Source organism: Medicago truncatula, chromosome 1 (genome assembly GCF_003473485.1).
Source record: "Medicago truncatula cultivar Jemalong A17 chromosome 1, MtrunA17r5.0-ANR, whole genome shotgun sequence".
Taxonomy (NCBI): domain Eukaryota; kingdom Viridiplantae; phylum Streptophyta; class Magnoliopsida; order Fabales; family Fabaceae; genus Medicago; species Medicago truncatula.
The window spans coordinates 33,106,600-33,127,896 of record NC_053042.1 but is presented as its reverse complement, the minus strand read 5'-3'; the positions used below and the strand labels follow the sequence as shown (position 1 = coordinate 33,127,896).

Here is a 21,297-nt window from a genome sequence, read left to right as displayed (position 1 = left end):
CAACATTCATTGTTTTTAAGTCAATACATTTATATTTTTAATCATAAGTACTCGTGATTCTTTACTCTCCTTTGACCAACTCCCAACATATAAACTTAGAAGTATTCTTCTATGATCACAAGACTAAATAAATAGTGTTTGGACACACGCATAAAGAAATTGTCCTCAAGACATTCAATCATATTTTTATCAATTTCATTTTTGTAACAAAAAAAAAAAAACATTATTTATTTAGTCTTGTGACCATATTAGAATTCCTCTTAAACACATTCATAATCATACTACATGATGGATGGTTTGAGTCAATTCGGAGACCATCCTTACACAACAACACTTTCCAACAACATCATTTGTCTCTGTACAAATCATGAACCTAATCAAATAGTTTCTCCAATGCCATCACATACCAATACCTCAAAGAATATTAATTTTACGACCAACAAGGAAATTACCTCATGTACCATTTGCTTCAAAAGAAAGCAGCGAGAGGAGTTACCAACTAATTCAAAGAATGTCATCAAAAAAATCTACAAGGCAATCCATTCCCAACTTTTCAAAATGAAAAAGCAAGAGGATGACGAATGCTTGTGGAAGAAGACCATATTGATGGGGGAGAGATGTCAACCATTGGTATTTTCAGGTGCAATTTATTACGATAGTGAAGGGAATCAGATTTCTGAGCCACCAAGGACACCACCAAAGAGTAGTCCTCTAAGTTCCTTTAGTCAGTCTTTGTCACAAATCAACTAAAATTATAAGGTCAAGAATAATACCATCTTCATGCTCTGAATCATCTTATCTTTAGAGTCATGATAACATCATTAATAAAAATTGAAGTACACTTTTATATTTTCAGGGAATATGGCTATCTTTTCAATGTTTAATTTGCAAAATATATTTTTATGAATCGATATGATTATATTTTTTTGTGAAATATTCAAATTATATATCAATTAATTTTTTAGGCATGTATATGGGTGCGATTGTCAGGGTCGGGCCAATTAAGAATCAGGGTATCAAGGCAAACACTTTAATTAGACCTCCGAAATTTTGTTGTTTTTGAAAAATGTTTTGCTCTTAGAAAATAAAAGCATGCATTAACTTGGCTTGTTAAAAAAAAAACATGCATTTTTTTTTTTTGGTCAAGTAGTCTAGTGGCTAGAGCTCACACAATTTAATTGTGGAGAAGTGGAGTATCCGGGGTTCGAACCCCTGCTCCTGCATATAATATGCAATATCCCTACCAACTGAGCTAAAATCACGGGGATAAAAAAAAAAAAAAAAAAAAAAAAAAAAAAAACATGCATTAACTATATATATATATATAAGGACTAAAAAAATACAAACATTGACGGACCAAAAAATATTTCTAAAAAAACAAATAGTTTTTGTTGTTTTGGTCAATAGGTCTAACTTTTTAGAATGTTTGACTTGAAAGTCAATATCTCTTCTTTTTTTTTTTGGTAGAGTCAACATCTCTTCTTCTAAATAAGTTAATATTAGTATTGTTAATCTATATACTTATATTAAAAGAAATGTCCTTTGAATTTACCATTTTGCCCCTATTAAGGGCAATTTGGTAAATTAATTATTGGCTGAGTTTTTTTTTTAAGATTGCCTATGAATTTCCATTTTTGCCCCTAACCAATTTTTTTAATTATTTTCTAATTTTTATATTTTTAATAAATTTTAATTATTTTCCAATTTTTATATTTTTAACTATTTTTCAATTTTTTCTCCCAAATTCAGTTGCTTCTACATTGCCGTTGTGGAAGATTAAGGTATCGTTTGACCCGACTTTTTTCAAACTTCTCTACATTTTTAAGGAGAAGTTAGGGCAAACACAATATTAATTAAGTACTTACTAAAAAAAGAACATTTTTTGAACGCATAAAATTGAATGGAATGAGCTTTGACCAGAAGTTGTTGAATGTTACTTTAAAAAACTACTTCTCCACAATTTATTTCACAAACACCTCTTTTCAACTCACGCTTGGAACTTTTTCTTTATTTTTTAATATTATATTTCAATATCTTTTTTTTATTCAAAAAAACTAAACATATATGTTTCCATGACACCAACAAATATAATATCATATAGTATAAATTCCAGCATTTATAATAGTAGTTTTTTTAAGAAATCATCGGGCTTCTTCATGAGATTGTCAAGATAATTCCAATTGGGACTAAAAAGAAATTGTGTACGAATATTGTGTTGAAAGGTATTATTTTCTTATTTGTCAGCATAAGATGATAGGATTTTGTATAAGTTTGATAATGACCTGAAAGATGTATTTCCTTATGCAGTGAGAATATAGTTGATGTAACACTATGGGAAAAATATTTCGTAGCTTTATCATTTACCATCTATTTACCTCGAGTTCTTTGCTTCCATTTTGTAGTCAATGGCAACCCAAATATATGTAACAATTGGTCAGGTTCGAGGCTGCTCATCAACCTACATTATCCGGTTGTTGAGAAGTTTAAGACTTAGTAAGTTTGCATTATGATTTCACAATACAATGTTAGAGTAAATTATTATTTCACAATCTAATTTGATTTTTTTTTACCATGTTTCTTGAATTGTTGTCGTGACCTTAACACTTCTCAAGCTTAGAGTCAAAGCATCAGTCAGAACTTAAGTCAGAGTTCGACTTCTTCTCAATGTACTTCATACAACGATTTTTTCAATCTGTCTCAAGTAAGGCCAATTGTTGAATTTATAAACTTAGTCAAGGTCTGCTTTTTTTTTATGTACAAACATTCTTTGAATTTTTTACGCACAAATTAAAAATACATATTGCATTATTCTTTATTTCATGTGCATATTTGTGTTAGGATACATATTGCATCACCATTTGGAAAGCAACTAAATTCAATCTTAATCAATTTGGATAATATTACGAGAGTTTCACCAAATGTTCGAAGACATCATTGTCAAATGGTGCTAGCTATAGATGCACATGCGGGAGCGATGCTTAATTTCCATTTGTTTCAACAATGTTAATTGGTCAACGGGGTTCATATAATGCACATGAATGCATTTATCTAGCCTTTTTAGGAAGATAAATTAGAAGTCATGATACATTTTCTTTAGCTTAAAATCAGTTATGCTACCTTTATTTTACAAATTATATGTAACTATATTCGCATTATCCATGTTAATATGCATTAGACTAATATTGTTGTTATTTCCCTGTTTAGCATTTCCCAAACGAGGTGTCAAGAACAATTCTAAAAGGAAAGCGCAAAACAATCACTCTCATTAGTTTCAATTGTTTTCATCCTAAAAATTATGTCAATTCCTAATCTCATAAACTGATTATATGATCTCTAAATCAGCTCATACATATTTTATGATGAATCACAATGTTCCGTTGTTTTAACATCTTTTCTTTCGAAGGATTTTTTTTATGCCGTGATTATCTAAGGTTATTATTTTACCTTAGATAAACATTAAATGTAAAAGTCTGGAGGGAAAAATTAGGTTAAAATTAGAGCTGACATTTTGCATAAATTAAATCTAGGGTTAATATAGTAAAGTCACGCGAAAAAATACGTTAAATCTAGGGTTAATATTGCGTCACAGGTTAACAATTAGAAATAAGAGATGACATTTTGCATAAATTAAATCTAGGGTTAATGTAGTAAAGTCACACGAAAAAATTAGGTTAAATCTAGGGTTAATATTGCGTCTCGGGTTAACATTTAGAAATAAGAGATGTCATTTTGCATAAATTAAATCTAAGGTTAATATAATTTGTTTAGTAAATTTAAAGAGAAAAATTAGGAGCGATTTGTTTATTTTAATTTCCCTAACAATTAACGTTAACATTTTATTTAAATTAAACAGGATTAATTAAATAGGGTTAATACAGTAAAATTAAGCAAAGAAGTTAGGTTAAATCTAGGACAAAATTTTGAGTTCGGGTTAACTTTAAGAAATAAAATAGGTTAAGTATAGCAAGAGGGATTAACATTTATAAGTAAGAGATTAGGTTAAGTATAGCGAGACGGGTTAACGGTTATTCCTTTCCAAAAAAACAACATATAATTGGGAACATCATTTTATTTTACTTTAGATAAACATTAAATGCAAAAGTGTGGAGGGAAAAATTAGGTTAAAATTAGAGATGACATTTTGCATAAATTAAATCTAAGGTTAATATAGTAAAGTCACGCGAAAAAATATGTTAAATCTAGGGTTAATATTGCATCAAGGATTAACATTTAGAAATAAGAGATGACATTTTGCATAAATTAAATCTAGGGTAGGGATGGCAATTGGACCCAGACTCGATGGATACCCGCAAAAAATACCCACAATGGGTAGGGTAAAACCCCGCTTTCATGGATATGGGCACGGGTAGGGTAATTACCCGCAAATTTTAATGGGTATGGACACGGGTAAGGGTACTATACTACCCAGCCCTGCAACCCGCATGTACATATTTATATAATATAATAAATACTTTATTTATTTTTGGTGTACAATTATTTAATTTATTTAACTATTTAAGTCTAAACCTAAACCTAAAATCTAAGCTATTTAAGTTTAAACCTAAATACTACGATTATTTGAATGTTTTTATTTTAATTTTTGAGGGATATTTTGGATGTTTTTTTATTTGGCTAAATACTACAATTCGTATTATTTTATTAGTTGATTTAAATAATTTTGGATCATAGTTTTATTTCAATTGTGATATTTTTTATTGTCTTTTCATAGAGAAAGTGCGGGTAATGGGTGGGGGTATGAGCACTTAAGTGCCCATAGGGTATGGGAAAGGGCATTAAAGTTGTTGCCCACGAGGGTACGGGCTCGGGTACGGACATTTTTTACAAATGAGGGTATGGGGATGGATACTATAGTACCCTATCCATTGGGTACCCATTGCCATCCCTAATCTAGGGTTAATATAGTAAAGTCACATGAAAAAATTAGGTTAAATCTAGGGTTAAATATTGCGTCACGGGTTAACATTTAAAAATAAGAGATAATATTTTGCATAAATTAAATCTAGGGTTAATATAATTTTTTTTAATAAAATTAAGGAGATAAATTAGGAGCGATTTGTTTATTTTGATTTCCCTAACAATTAACGTTAACATTTTGATTAAATTAAATAGGGTTAATACTGTAAAATTAAGCAAAGAAGTTAGGTTAAATCTAGGGCAAAATTTTGCGTTCGGGTTAACTTTAAGGAATAAGAGATTACAATAGTTGTTATATTATTTTTTATGTAGTGTTTTAGGCTCTGTGTTGTAAAATTTTAGTTTACGCAGTTTTGATTTTCACATTGATAAAGGACAACAATTTTCCATAATTTATAAGATTTCTCATTCGGAACTAAATTTTTAAAAAATACGTTATTCAATCCGTGCGAAGCACGGGTTTGTAACTAGTTTTTTTTAAAATCTTACATTTAATGCAGGGGCATTTTAGTGATTTTAAAAATATTTATTGACTAGTACTAAGGTAGGAGAAACAAAGAATGTATGTTATATATTGAACGTATATCCATTTATTTTATGAGTAAATAGTTTTTTTTAACAAAAACAAGACGATAATTATTAATTCAAATTGATAGAGTGATTAACTGAATATGATCTTTCAATATGAATCAAAGAAACACCATAATAAGACGTGAAATCAAACAACGTCACACAGTTTGACAAATATCCTTTGGTATGTGGTGGTTTCTTGCCTTTGAGTTCGGATTCTTTCCGGATCTGTTGAGATTTGCAATTTCAAGGCGATATGGTTGTTGCCACTGCACCAAAGGGATCATGTATGGTTTTCTTAAATCTGTTGTCGACTTTGGTTCACGTCTTTCGACTCCACTGCAGTTTGTTTTTTGATGTGTAGTTGCAACATATTCTTATGGCTAGAAATAGACTTGTTGCTTGCTTCTTCTTTTTTTTTTTTTTTTGCAGAGAGTTGCCTGCCTGTCTTTGAATTTGTTGTCGTAGTAGCGGTCCGATTCATCTGTCATTTCTCAAGAGATGAGTTCGAGCTCTTCTTTGGTCCGATGTAAAGCTTCCTGACTCTTACAAGCTGTTTCTTTTGCAATTTGGTTTTATGTCATGCGTTGGATACGCTGAATTGTCATGCATGTATTCGCCCGCCTAACTTTTGGTTCCTTTTAGTGGACTTTTGTCCGGTTGTGTTTTTATACCACTTATGTTATCTTTGTTGTATTACCCTATTAGGGTTGATTTTGCGGTTGCTAGATCAGGTTTATGTTTCCCAACTTTTTGTATTACCTTTTTATTTTATATATTTTCTTTTCTTTACTTAAAAATATATATATATTTATATTAAAATAGATTAAAGTGTAGATTAATATTTTTTAGAGAGATAATATTTATGCTTAAACACACTTTTTACCCTCTAAGTTTGAAAAAGTTGCAATTTTGGCCCCCTATTAAAAAAAAGGCAAAAGTGACCCCCCATATATACCCCCTTTTGCAAAACGTCAATTTTGACTCAGTCAACCATATATGGCACGTCACCTGTGTATTTTTTTTAATCCCACGTGTATAATTAGCTAATAACAAAAACAAAAAAATCACCAAAAAGATAGTATGGCACGTGAGCTTCAAAGAACAAATGGCCACCTTTGTTCTTGCTCTTTCATAAACCCAAAATCACATCAAAACTCACTTTTCCTTCTTCTACATCCTACTCACATCTCAACTATTTTATATTCCATAATATAAAAAAACTCAAATTTCCTCTTCATCTTCTCGATCATCATCACACATAACAACCATAATTCCTTCACTCTTCTTCTCTCTAACACAACACAAAAATACAATTTTTTTTTTATAGAAAATACACAGAAACAACACAACATAAGGAGCCACATATCTGAAACGTGTTTAATAGATCCGTTTGACAGATTAAGAAAACAGAAGCATAGTTTCTGATTTATGCTCAAACACGCGTTATGGCTGCTGCTAACGTTAAACAAAAATTTCCGGCATGATGCTGATGTTTTCAGGTGCGGTGGTCGCCAGAAAAAGCTCATTGAAACATGATTTTTCTTGATGGATTTTGTAGGGAATACGAAAAAGAGTATTTTTATGGTGGTAATTTGTCGAAGAACAATTTGTGGTGGACGGAATCTGACAATAAAGATAGCGTTTGAAAACTCAGAAAATATCTTCAATAAAAAGTAAATTTAATAATGATATATAGAAGGAAGAGATGATAAATATTATGTATTTTGTTTGATAAATGGTGGTCAGAAGCACTATGGTGGGTGGCCGGAAAAGGGGGCAGTGGGTTAGGAAAGAAGGAAAATGAAGGAAGAAGAGTGAGGAAAAGAAGGAAAATAGACAACCTCGCGTGCTTATCCTTTTTTCTTTCCTTTTTTATTTTTTTAATTCTATAAATACACGTGTGGCTTTTTCTTTTTTTAATTAAAAAAATACACAGTTGACATGACACGTAGGATTGACAAAGTCAAAATCGACGTTTTGCAAAAGGGGTAGACATGAAGGTCACTTTTTCCATTTTTTTAAAAGGGGACAAAAATTACAACTTTTGCAAACTTTTGATTATACTTTGATTTTGGATAAAGTGCACTTTTCACCTCTTAAATTTTAAAAAGTTACGATTTTGGTCCCCATGAAAAAAATGACAAAAGTGACCCCTTATGTTTAGAGAAATATGCTCTTTTGACCCCTAACATAAGGGAAATATGATCTTTTGACCCCTTATCTTCTCATAAAGTTGCGATTATGGCCCATTTTTTGAGACACGTTGCGTCTTCTCAGCAATTTTGAGACGAAAGAGGCCAAAATAGTAATTTTTTAAATAGGGGGCCAAAATTACAACTTTTTGAAACTTAAAGGGTGAAAAGTACACTTTAGCCAAATATTTATTTATACTAACTAAAATAGATGCAGCCATTCATAATACTTGTTTTTTTAATTTTGATTATTTATGTTCTAAATACTAACAATATCATCCTTTTTACATATAAAATATCGTTAAAAATAACCAAATCTTTGTAAGAAAAAAATCTAAAAATTCAGATTTCATTAGTTTGTTCTGATGAAAGAGGAATTTTGCGAGAGATTATATCAAAGATTTCATGGCAAAAAACTATGAAAGCAATGTGAAAACGACACCGTTAGAGGCCACATATAGTGAAACGTAAAGGGTTTGGGGGGTTTTAGCTAGGATTGAATACCATATCATCTTGTTCAAACCTTAGCCAAAATGAATTCTCTACCAAAAACCCATCTCTATCACCACCTCTCTCTCACTCACCGCCACTCTTCATTCCCTAAACTCTCCTCCCCCTCTCTACCTTATCACTCATTTTCTTCTTCACCCCCCTTATTACTACCCTCCATCAAAGCATCATCCTCTCCAAATAACAACAACAACCCTTTTCAAAAACCCCAAAACACTTTCTCCCAAATTCTCAAAACCCTTAACCCCTTTACCTCACCTCTCTTTGAACCTGCTTACGTCGCAGTAGCACTTCTCGCTCTCTTCTTATTCCGTTTTCAACAAAACCCCGCCACCGCCAGGTCACCACTCCCATCACCACCACCAGCACAATCCTCCACTGCTACCACGACCACCACCACCGCAACGGAAAATCGACCCAATAAAGAAAACAACACTACAATTGATGACAAATTGATTGAAAATTCCAACGATGCAAATGCACTTCGGTCTTTGATTGAGGAAAACGTGAAAGCACGCAAACTAAGCGAAGCTATTCGCGCTGTGGAACGATTAATGGAACTTGAACCGGAGGAATTTGATTTGTTGCTACTAAAATCACATTTGCATAGTCATAACGGTGAACATGAATTAGCTAAGAAAGGATTTGAATTTACTCTGCAGCAAGATCCGTTTAATTCGGAAGCTTATCGCGGTCTTTTGATGGCGAATTCGGAGTTAAAGGAGCCAATGGAGGGATTTTTGAATAGGGTTGATGAGGTAGTGAAGTTTTTTGAGGAGAAAAAAATGGAGTCAGAAGCTAGAGAATTTAAGCTTTTGATTGCGCAGGTGAAGGTGATGGAAGAGGATTATTCGGGTGCATTGAAGGTGTATGAGGAAATTGTGAAGGAAGAACCGAGTGATTTTAGACCTTATTTGTGTCAGAGTGTTGTGTATAGTTTGCTTCGGAAGAATGATGAAGCTCAGAAACAGTTTGAGGAGTTTAGAAGAATTGTTCCGGAGAATCATCCTTATAAAAAGTATTTTGAGGATAACACCAAGGTTTTGTCAAAGAAGCTAGAAATGGGAGGAATAGAAGAAGCAAAGATTTGAGAATCACAAGCATGTGCTGTTTCTATAGAGAGGTTTTGTTGCTTATCTTGTTTTGTTTTTCCTTGCTAAAGGTATGTTAGTGTTACTATGCCTTGCTTTAGTTTTGTTAAATGATTTGGGTTGTAATTTAGGTGAATGGTACAATTTTAGGTCATGTATTTTACTTCTGGTGATAGTTTGAATATTATGGTGGATATGGAATATCGATAGTGAGGTTTTTGGAACATTTTTTTTAATGTTGTAAAATAGAATTGGTGCATTAGTCTAATTCTGGGGCTTCATGTATGTATTTTCACAGTAACACCTGTTATGTTTCCTTCTGTGTGATATATCTACTTCCTTTACGAGTGTGAATATACATTCCATCACCCACAACATTGATATGGGAATAGGATAGTCATAAATAGAGAACTTTTCCTGAGAAAGAATATGGATTTTGAAAATGGTTATGCCTTTGAAAAATGAATTCATTATTCAGTATAGTGGTACGTTGTGGGTGGTTTTGTTGGAGAATGACTTACCGGGGAAGCATAACCCCATAGGAAGTAACTAGGATTTACATTGAAAATTAAATTTGTTTTGGAATAAAATCTTTGGCGGTGTTTGAGATATTTAATTGGAGTTCCATTTACTATGGCATCCAATTATGCTTGGTACTCTATTGTCTCAACTCCAAATGATGGATATGAACCTTAGAACCTATGTATTGTTGCCTTTTCATAAGGGTGTATATCGAAGGGCACCGTTTCCTGTTTTGATGTCTTCTTTTTTATGTAACTCCATAGGATTTAAATTCGGTCCAACCAAAATGAAAACTAAGCCAGGCAGGTCATGTACGGAAAATACTTGGGTGACATAGAGTTGGGTGACATTGGTGACATTGGCCAATCACAATGCCACAATGCTTGTGTTTCTCTCTCTTTCACAAGCATTGTGACATTGTGATTGGTCAGTGTCACCAATGTCACCCAACTCTATGTCATCCAAGTGCTACCCGTTATGTACAGGTTATGTACGAGTGAGTACATACATCACTGATAATGGCGTGTCCCATTTCAATTATTTTTTACTAAGTTTTAAACTATATTACGGTTGTCTTATAATTCATTGGAGGCTGCCACCTTCTTTTCAATGTAGAGTGCGTTTGGAAGGGTTTATTTGGATCTATCTTATGACATAAAGGCTTATGTAAGTATTTGGAAGAGCCTATACAAATAGCTTACGAGCTTCACCATAAGTTGTTTTCTGGTTTTTGTCATTCATTGAACACGTAAAACAGAGAGCAGAAAAAAAATGAGGCAAGAAAAAGAGAACAGAGAGTCAGAACAAAGAAAGAAAAAGAAATCTTAGAAAGACAAACTTAACACAGGAAGAGATTCAGAAGATAGAAAGAAAAATATTTATTTTTTAATTTTTTTATATATATCCTCGTTTGCTATTCAAAAAACGGAAGAGAAAACATAGAAAGGAAAAATAGAACAGATTCAGAACGAAGAAAGAAAAAGAAAACATGGAAAACAGAGGAAGAGAAAACAGATGAGAGATGATAGGACATAGAAAGAATGCGAGATGGAACAAAACAAAGCCATGAAACTTAACAGAGGAAGAGAAAAGAGAAAAACCTGAATAGAGGAAGATGAAAGGGTTAGGGTTAATCGGCAACGGCGGCGGTTTGATGGGCAGCTACGATGGCTGAAGAGTTACGGAGAAGAGTTTTTGTGATGAAATATTGTCAGGGTTTTCAAGTTTTGTGCAATGGAACAGTTGGCTGAAGTGTGAGGAAAGGGAAAACGGTCAGGGTTAATCCGGAATCCCCAAATTGTCCTCGAAATGAATTAAAATTTAGGGTTTTTGTGTTTAAAACAAAATGGCAGATCAGAACCCGCTGCCCACCATGCCGCTATAGCACTTGGGGGGCCTCTATTGCGAACTGCTGTAGTCATTCCTGGTGTGGCCCACGATCGCTCCGCTTCACCGCTATAGCGCACTATTGACTACCTAGCTTATAACTTATAATAACAGCTTAGACAGAGCTTATGCAGAGTTAAAACCATTAGTTATTTGGTTCATATGGTTAGTGGGGAGCGTCTAATGTGAACCTTAATTTAAAGGAACCTTTAGTGGGCCTACGGCTACTTGCAATAGCCGGTCGCTACTATATGGGTATCAATCTTGTGGGACCGGATAGCATTTTGTTATAAATTTCCCTCTCTATTAAACTCCTCCATAAAAACTCAAATATAGGGGCACTCTCTCTTTCTCATTGTGCAGTTGAAATGGTGTTAAGGATTTGGTTTCTTTCATAGTTTTTATTGCTAAGTGAGAAAGCAACGAACCCTTAAACCTCCCTCTCTTTACCAGCTGTGGATCGTTAAAAAATTTCCGGATAATAGTTTTACCTTACTACCATTTGCAGTTCTTGTACCAGTGAAATGAAAATTAAAGCTTCGATCTTTCTTTCCTCTTTTGGAAAATCTAACCTTTGAACTTCCACAATAGTTAATTACCAACACAAGTATGACCGTATGAGATTACTCTTTTTAGGAAAGAGATATGTTGGGCATTTAATCTAAATGATTTATGTTTCTCTTATTTGAGATTGTCATGAGTCATGACTGTTGTTGATTATAGAGAAAACATAAGAATATTGCTTGAAATGAGGAAAAAGCTTTGTTTATAGTTTTTAAATTGTTCAGATCCATTTGTGACTTGAAAATAGCCATTTATGTAGCTAGATGATGGGTTTGAAAGGAATAGATTGTGTTCAAATATAGGTCAACATTGCAGTGGTTCTAGAGGAGTTTTACCACGGGAGAGAGTACATGTTTTAAATAACTGCAAATATAAACTGAATGCTAATTGGTCCCACAAGATTGATACCCTTTATAATGGTGACCCACTATACCAGGTAACTTATTGAGGTCCACCAATGGACCCTTTAAATTGAGGTCCGGCTAGGTTTTTAGAACAGTGTATTTTATGTTGGTAAAATAGAATTGGTCCATTAGTCTAATTTCAGGGCATCATGTAAGTATTTCCATTGTAAACACCAGCTATGCGTCCGTCTATACAATGAATCTTCTTCCTTTCTTTTGGGAGGTATATACAAGTGCGAATACATTTCATTATACAATGAATCTTCTTCCTATCTTTTGGGAGGTATATATAATATACAAGTGTGAATACATTTACATTCCATAGGTCACAACAGTAATAATGTAATATTGGAATAGGATAATCATAATGCTGCTCTATATGGAAAACTTCTTTTTTTTCGAAAAATGGAAAACTTCTCCTTAGAAAGTGGTTTCGGCTTTGTCTCTCTGTTTTGGGTTTCGGCAATGGCAGGGGTGTTGGCGTATGGCACTGACGCTTTTGTTTGGTTTTGGGGCTGTTGTGGGGAGGTCTCGTGTTGGAATTTGAAAGTTGGTTTTTTATTGGCTTGTGTCGGATGAGGTGCAGATGTGGTGGAAGGTTGTGGTAGGGGCTGATATTGTTGTTGCTCAATGGATTCTAGTTATGGGTTTTGTTTGATTGTTGTTTGGAGATCATATGGATGTAGTGGCTTGCGGGTGTGGACATATTTTAGTGGTCTTTTAGTGTTTGAGGTTGGGGGTTGGGGCAATTGTTAATCTTCACGAGAGTTTGTGCGATTTGGTTTGGTTGTTTTGTGTAATTGTTTGGGTGTCATTAATATGGCTTTTATTTTGTGGTTTTGTACACGAACTTTGCTTTGTTCGTATCACTTTTTTTGGGTGTTCCGCCTATATACGGCACTGTTGCTTTGTAACTCTTGTTTCACTTATCTCTGTTCGTCTTGAACAAGGATTTTCAATAGATTTAGCCTTTTAAAAACAAAAAAAAAAAATTATAGTACACTATGGGTGGTCTTGTTGGAGAGTGACATACAGCAAACCCCATGGAAAGTGGCTAGGATTTGGAACGTGATTCTCTGCAGTTATATAAATAACACAGTCACACTGTCAATTAAAACACAGCCAACCGGTTTTTTTCTATGGTTCAGATTCACACTTCTATGATTTTCCACTGTATGGCCAAACGTGCAGGATAGTAAAAATTGAATTCCATTCAATCACGCCAATTTATCAATTTCAATCGAAAGTTCCAAAATTCTAATTCATTTCATTTCTGTTGTTCTTGCGTTCTGTTCCAATTTGTTAATTTCAAGGTGACAATTTGTTAATTTCATGGAGGGTGGACGGGGATTGGAAGGCTAACACCCGTGAGTTTCCCCCATGCGTCATCCTCGTATATGGACACATCTGGTCTGAGCACCATGACAGGTTGTCTCAACCACCACACAATTCATGAAACTATTAACCTTCCAAACTCATTGCATGACCAATAAATTAACAATCTGAATCAGCCCATCACAGTGGCACGGTTGTTGGCGGTGGTGGATTATATGACCTCCGACATAGTTGCAATGTTTGATGCGTCCCTAATGTCGGTCTACTAATGAATCATGTTTAAGAGGTTTATTAAGATGATGAGAAAGGCATCGTGCACAAGGAAAAGGGGAGAACTTTGAGAACAATTCAAATTTTCACAACCCTGAAGATGCGTTTTGATGGCGGCGTGAGTTTTCCCTTTCTACTATCATGGGTTATGCTTAAAGTGGAAAAAGTAGAGAAGATGAATCTGCACCGTTTATTTGATCAGATGGTTATGTTTTGTTTGAATGTGTGACTGTGTCATTTTACTGACTGCAGTGAGTCACAGTCCCTAGGATTTACATTGAAAATTGAATTTGTTTTGCGATAATCTGGTGGCGTGTTGGTGTTGCTATAGAAATTTTATTAGATTCCCATTTACCATGGCATCCAATTATGCTAATTAATGTTTGGTATAATGTTGTTAATTGTGGATTGCAAAAAACAGCAGTTCATTCAAATTCCGCTCTGCAACAGTGTTATAGAGCCATTCAAATTCCACTTTGCAACAGTGTTATAGAGCCTCTGTTTGACAACATTCTCTCTAGATAGTGTATCGCGGAACAGCAGTGATTTGTTCAAATTCTGCTATGGTATAGCCACATAGCACTCTAACGATGCCTTTTCTATCTTAACTTTGAATGATGGATATTTACTTTCCTATCTTGTGGATTGTTACATATATCTAAACTACCCAATGCTGCATATTGGCCATTGTCCTGATATCAGACATGTTCATGTCCTATATGCATGAGCACACTAATTTTTTTTATTTATTTATTTGAATAGGAGTATCCATTGAAGTGTACAATCCTGTTTTGAACTTCTATTGAACTCAATAGAGCTTCGTTTCAAGTTAACCAAAGTACAAACTAAAGATTCGACCAAAACAAAAGTACAGACAAAGGAGGTAACAGACAAGTACATCACTAATGATGGCATGTCTTGTGTTATTGTTTTTCTTTGGCTAAGTGTTAAATTATATCAAGGGTTGTCTTATAAGTTATATAACTCATTGGAGGCCGTCTTCTCTTTTTCAATTCAGGGCGTATGCGGAAGTTCTTACTTGGACTTATGACAAAAGCGTGGCTCAGGCTAGCGTGAGCGAGCCTAGCATATCGTTCACCGTGCGCCAATCATTTTACAACTGTTGACATGAACGGTCAAGATTAAAATACTCTTATCTTTATGTGTGCTCCCACAATGCAGTTCACTCAGTTCATCCTCAAGCAAAGGATGTTTGACTCAAGGACCTATCTGTTGTTGCACCCACTCCGTCGATGACCAACAAATTGATCTCCATAATCCAAGACAAAATCGAACAAAAACCATAAAAGCGTGATACCAATCCTGAACAAATCTAGAAGGCATTTAAGGATATTATAGTATTCAGGCTAAACTCTTGGATGAATTCAACGCATCATTCTCAGCCTCCTTGTTTGATTTAACTTGGTACTAGCATATTAATCAACAACAATTCCATAATATACTGTGTTGGAGATTTGGAGCCAAGAATTTTGAGTTGTAATCATAATTAAACGCATTTGTCATTATTACTTGAGTGAGGTCTCTCATCTATATGATTGTATATCTAATCAAATACACAGTACACTGAATGGATGGGGTAGGTGTAGCGTAGCTTAGTAGAGGAAATCAAACATACATATCGAGCAATCATAATATTTTGTTTTCTACCCCTTTTTGGCTTTGAGTTTGAGCAATCAAAATATCAGCACTTTTGTCCCCTTGCTGGATAGCAAAAGGTCGTCACACTTGGAACTTTTGTTCTTTTGGAGATATATGAACGACAGAAACTGAAAATTTAAAAAGCTATAGTATTTTTGGCAATGTGCCCTCCCTATTATTATCCTCAACTGTACTTAAGAACAGTTTGATACAGTCTTTCTAATATTTGATGTAAGTTTGTAACCTTTTAATCTACTGTATGAAGCAAGAATTGGAAGCTTATCAATTATCATTGTGACGTGTTTCAATTATCAATTATTAGGTGTCTATTCAAATTTCAAAATTTTCAATCATCAATGGGATACTATCAGAACACAAATACTAGGCAATAGTGTTATGTTAGAAAAGATATAAATTTCACACTGGCCAATAATATGCAGGTAACAAATTTAGATATACAAAATGAGGCCAAAACATAATTTGATCAAATTTGTATTACTTTTTTTAACGTAATTTAGAGGAATTGTGTGGTTCACCAAACTTTTTAACGAGATTATGTGAATAAAGAAAATGCCAGACGAGTGGAGAAGAAGCACTTTAATTTCAATCTATAAGAACAAGAAGGATATACGAAATTGCGTGAATTATATAGGGGAATTAAACTAATGAGTCGTACAATCAAGTTATGCGAAAGGATGATTGAACGAAAACTAAGAAAAGAGACTCGAGTTACGGATAACTAATTTGGTTTTATGCCTAGGAGGTCGACTATGGAAGCAATTTACTTACTTCGACGTGTGATGGAGCGATATCAGACGGATAAAAAAGACTTGCACTTAGTTTTTATTGATTTGGAGAAGGCGTATGATAGAGTGCCGAGAGAGGTTTTGTGGAAAGGCCTAGAGAAGAGAGGGGTTAGGATTGCCTATATTAGAGCTATCAATGATATGCATGGGGAAGTTTCGACTAGTGTGAGGACGCATGATGGGGCTACCGAAGATTTTCCCATAACAATAGGATTGCATCAAGAGTTAGCACCTAGATGTATGCATTTTGCAGATGATATAGTTTGGGATGTACTTACGGAACACATGCAAGAGTTAGCACCTAGATGTATGCATTTTGCAGATGATATAGTTTGGGATGTACTTACGGAACACATCCAAGTGTAAACCCGGTCAAGTTTGTTTGTTTAGATCTGCGTCAACCAAGTCCCTAGACATGCGTTTTTTAGAAGCAGCAAATACTCGTTGAGAATTTTACTCTGAGCACAAGCCATTGCACTAATTCGTTTTTGGTCTGGTTTGTCTACAGGCAGCTGCATTCTTTTTAAATAATGCCAATTGTGATAGCTTTTTGTTTGATGGTTACTCAATAGACATCTCAAAATTGTTCATTTGATTGAAAAAAAGTCGATTGGAAGTTACGACTCGATCATACTTTACACAAAAAAACAGCAGAGCGGGAGCGAAAGGGAAGGGTCTATTTAGCAACTTTCTTTTCGTTTTTGCTATGGAGGTAGCTAGTATCATTCTTTTAAAAAATCAATCGAGGGTGTATACTATTCTTATTTGCACCTCTCACTTTTACTTCTAATAGTTACCTAATTTGTCACTTTTTTTTTAATCAAAATACCTATATGTAGAAGTTAATTTTCGTAGACATTGCAACAAAACCCACCCCCGGCTACCCCGCCCCGAATTTAACGGGGAAAAGTCAATTTAACCGGGTGTGGGGGAAATTTAAATTTTTAGTACGGGGGCGGGGGGTGCTTACACCCGCCCGCACCCGCTTTTTGAAATTTACTTTATTATATTTTATAATCTTATTTCCATAAGCACCAACCTATTTTAATATATTATTACTCTTTAGAAACATATTTGTTATAATTATTTTGCTATTTTGAAAAAAGTTTATTAGATATTTAATTATTAATATAATTATTGTTTTTTGTTGTAATGAAAAAATATGTCTTTTTTAAATATTTTATAAAAAATAGAGTTTTCGCGGGTGGGGCAGGGCTGGGAGACCCGTCCCCATTGGAGGCGGGGTTGGGTGTTCAATTTTTACCCCCGATATGGTTTGAGGACGGGGGTGGGGGTGGGTGCATGGAGGCGGGGGCGGGGACGGGGATGCTTAAACTCGCCCCCGATCCACCCCGTTGCCATGTCTAAATTTTCGAACGAAAATTATACTTATTTTTGGAACTTAAATTACCTTCCAAAAGTTAGCTGGTAGACGGTTTATATCTTCGGAAAGCTAAACTTCCAAATTCGTATCTTTTGATTGGAATTTTTTTTTTTTTTTTAATGATTTTGTATAATCCTTATTATTTGATGATCGGAAATCAACTTTCAGAAGCTAAAATGTGTCTTTCTTATTTTAGACTTAATTGCATTTAGAGTTTCCCTTTTTAATAAAAATCAGAAATTTGTGTCACCCAAGTAGGGGTGGTAAAAATACTCATGCCCACAGATACCCACAAGTAAAATCCGTCATGGGCATGGGACGGATAGCTAAACGAGTATCCACGAGTGTAATAAACATGTATTTGATTACCCTTTATTATATTATACATACACAGATTTGATTGTATCCATTCCCACGGGTACCCATACCCGATAACAAATTAATAAATTATTAAAATATTCTTATTATTTATTATTAATTTTGATTTTTTTTTTAATTCATCTCATTAAGTTCACTGTTTCATTCACATTATAAAACAAATTCTTTCCCCAAGAAACCTACCTTTATTTTTTCTTCAATTCCTATTGCAACCCTCCTCCTCCTCCACCACCATTATCAAAACATAAGTCTTCAGCCACCTCTCTCTCTTATCAATCATGAATTTTCTATAGATTATGTATGAGTTATGAAATTTTGAATGGATGTTTAAAAATTTATTCTTTGTACGAAAAAATAAATAAATTCAAAAAGGGAACTTCTATCGTACACTCACAATTTTGAGTGTACCGGTACTCTTGTTTCACAAAATTTATAAATTAACGATCACTTTAATGAAATAAAAAGGTATTTGTTAATATTTATATTTTAGAAAACATCATTTCATAAGAAAAACCATCATTTCATTGTTTATAAGGATCAAATTAAAAAATTTACATTTTGTTATAAAAAATAATCAATATTCATTGTTATGAGTAATAAAAATTCTTAAAAATTAAATTTTATTTCGTCGAAGCTTTTGGTAAATAAAATTTAATTATCTTAGTTGTCAATGATAGAAAATAATTATTTTTCTTCAAAAAAACAACTCATTTATTATTAATTTTACGACTTGGTGTATCGATACACCCAAATTCACTGGGTGTACCATAGAATTTGCCATTCAAAAATCCACAAGTACCCATGAATACCTCAATACCCGCAGGTACCTGTACAATGGGTACCCACGAGGAAACGGAGCGGGCAAAGATATCATATTTATCCAACGGGGCGGGGACAAATATTTCAAAAATCCATGAGTACCCATGAATACCTCAATACTCGCGGGTATCCGTATAATGGATACCCACGAGGATACGTAGAGCTGTCAAAATGGGCTATACCCGGCTCGCGTCGGGCTAGCCAATGACAGACCCGGGCTTTGACGGGCCGGGCCAAAAAGCCCGAAAGATAAATTGGCTCAAAAATATTTGTCCAAACCCGACCCTTTGCGGGCTACGGGCTTTCGGGTCGGGCCAGTTACTTAAAGGATTTAATTAAAATATTACACTAAAAAATAGCAATCGACAAAATTTGATAATAGTGATTTGATATACTCATCGAGGCAAAAATTTAAGAGGGAATAAGAAAAGGAAACCATTCTTGCATATATGCCTTAATTAAGAACTCGGGAGAACATAAAGATCTTAATGCCACAATGCAATAACAGAAAATAGTAAATATAAAAATGTTGTTCAATAATGCAATTAAACTTCCGGCTCGAACATATATAAAACACACAACACAATTTGAAACTGATCATTTCTCCCCTTTAACATTGGTTAAGTGTCGAAGACCATTTGTTCACAAACATGTATATACACAAACATGTCCCTGCATCTTATATATATAAATTATTATTTACACTTGAATAGAAGGCAAGTGGATAACAAACTGCACCGTTAGACCTTTTTAAATGGCAAAACAAATTGTTGTAAACGCAACATTCATGGACCTAGGAGACAGTGGCGGAGCCAGAAAAAAATGTCAGGGTGGGCCACTAAAATTAACTATTGAAAAATTGTTTAAAGTCTCACAAATTAGACCTATAGTTGAATTATTTAAATTTTTCGGGTGGATCACTGCACCAATTTGCGGAAATTTGGATCAACCGAAACCTAAAACCGACATAAATTTGTATAAAATCTCACAAAATAGACCTATAATTGAATTATTTAAATTTTTGGGTGGGCTACTACACCACTTTGTAGGAATTTGGATCAACCAAAACATAAAATCGATACAAAATTGCATAAAATCTCGCAAATTAGACCTATAATCGTTGATTTTTTAATTTTTCCGGGTGGGCTGTGGCCCACCCCAGCCCATGAAGGGCTCCGCCACTGCTAGGAGACATGACATTGCTGTGCATGACCTTTTGAACTCTATGTAGAAGGTTAACAACCTCTGGTGCTAGGAAACCGAAAGTGTCAAAAGCAAATGGTATAAAAGCATGTTGATTGTCAGAACACGTTTTCTCGTGTTTGGCCACCTTACTTGACACAACTTTAAGGGCTGTCTGTCCTACGGTAAAAGGCCCGACACCTAATCCCAAAGTGGTGAAACCCCAGTCAAGTCTACACATGCATGTTTTCCTCCTACCTATCCGTACACCATAACATCCGCAGGCCTGAGTGTTGATCTTCTTTCTAGCGGGTCAGTCAGGAAGTTCACAGGCGCCTCCTTCTTCACTGATACTCATGCCCGTCTGAATATATCAAAAAATACATCCCTTACAAAGTCGTGTCTGTACTTAAAGCCGAGAAGTTCCTTACAATGAACGACATGCTCCCCAAAAGCCGGGAAGTTCACAGTCGTGTCTTTACATGTAGGAAATTATAATGTAAAAAATATTATATAAATAAATGGGCTACCCGCGGCCTAGCAGGCTATCCCGGACGGGCTCGGGCTAAAAAGGCCCGATTTTAAACGGACCTAGATTTTTATGTTCAAATCCTACATTTTTTCAGGCTTTTGTGGGCCAGCCTTGCAGGCTCGGCCGGTTTTGACAACTCTAAGGATACGAGGCTGGCAACGATATCATACTTATTCAACGGAGCGAGGACAAATATCTTATTATTTGTACCAATGGATACCCCTTGACATCCCTACACTCAAGTATCATAATCGATGCAATTTTGACTCCAACCAGAACCAATATTTTGATCCAAAATATGATAATTTTTAGTTTTTTGAAAGTGGTAAATGTGTATTTTTTTATAATCAAAATTGAGACAATAAATAATGACTTTGGGGTAAAAAATCTAAGTTGAAACCGAAATTGCAATAAATGTGTGATACTAGAGAAACAAAAATGTTTTTTTTTTTTGAAAGAGAAACAAAAATGTTTTGTAATAGGATGATAGCTTTGGATCCACTTATTTCTAAAGTTAAACACATTTTTTTTCTTCTCTGTGTTGCGTATAGTATTCAAGCTAAACTATTGGATGAACTCAACGTATCATTTTCGGCCTCCTTGTTTGATTTGTTTTGGTACTAGCATATTTGTTGATTAGTACGTACCTTAATCAACATTTCCATAATACACTGTGTTCTAGATTTGGAGCCAAGAATTTTGAGTTATAATCACAATTAAACGCGTTTGTCTTGATTAATTGAGTGGTCTCTTCA

The 21,297-nt window shown here is 34.3% G+C and overlaps 1 protein-coding gene and 1 long non-coding RNA gene across 2 annotated transcripts; both read left to right on the top strand.

The window, feature by feature from the left end:
- The first annotated feature begins 8,233 nt into the window (after positions 1-8,233).
- Positions 8,234-9,301, top strand: LOC25484093 (protein SLOW GREEN 1, chloroplastic). Its single transcript, XM_013612848.2, has one exon. It carries the CDS (start codon positions 8,234-8,236, stop codon positions 9,299-9,301), a length of 1,068 nt encoding a protein of 355 aa, XP_013468302.1.
- A 962-nt stretch (positions 9,302-10,263) lies between these two features.
- On the top strand, positions 10,264-15,704 carry LOC112421402 (uncharacterized). Its single transcript, XR_003011722.2, has 3 exons — positions 10,264-14,348; positions 14,545-14,665; positions 14,801-15,704. It is a non-coding gene; the product is annotated as an uncharacterized lncRNA (long non-coding RNA).
- Positions 15,705-21,297: the final 5,593 nt, after the last annotated feature.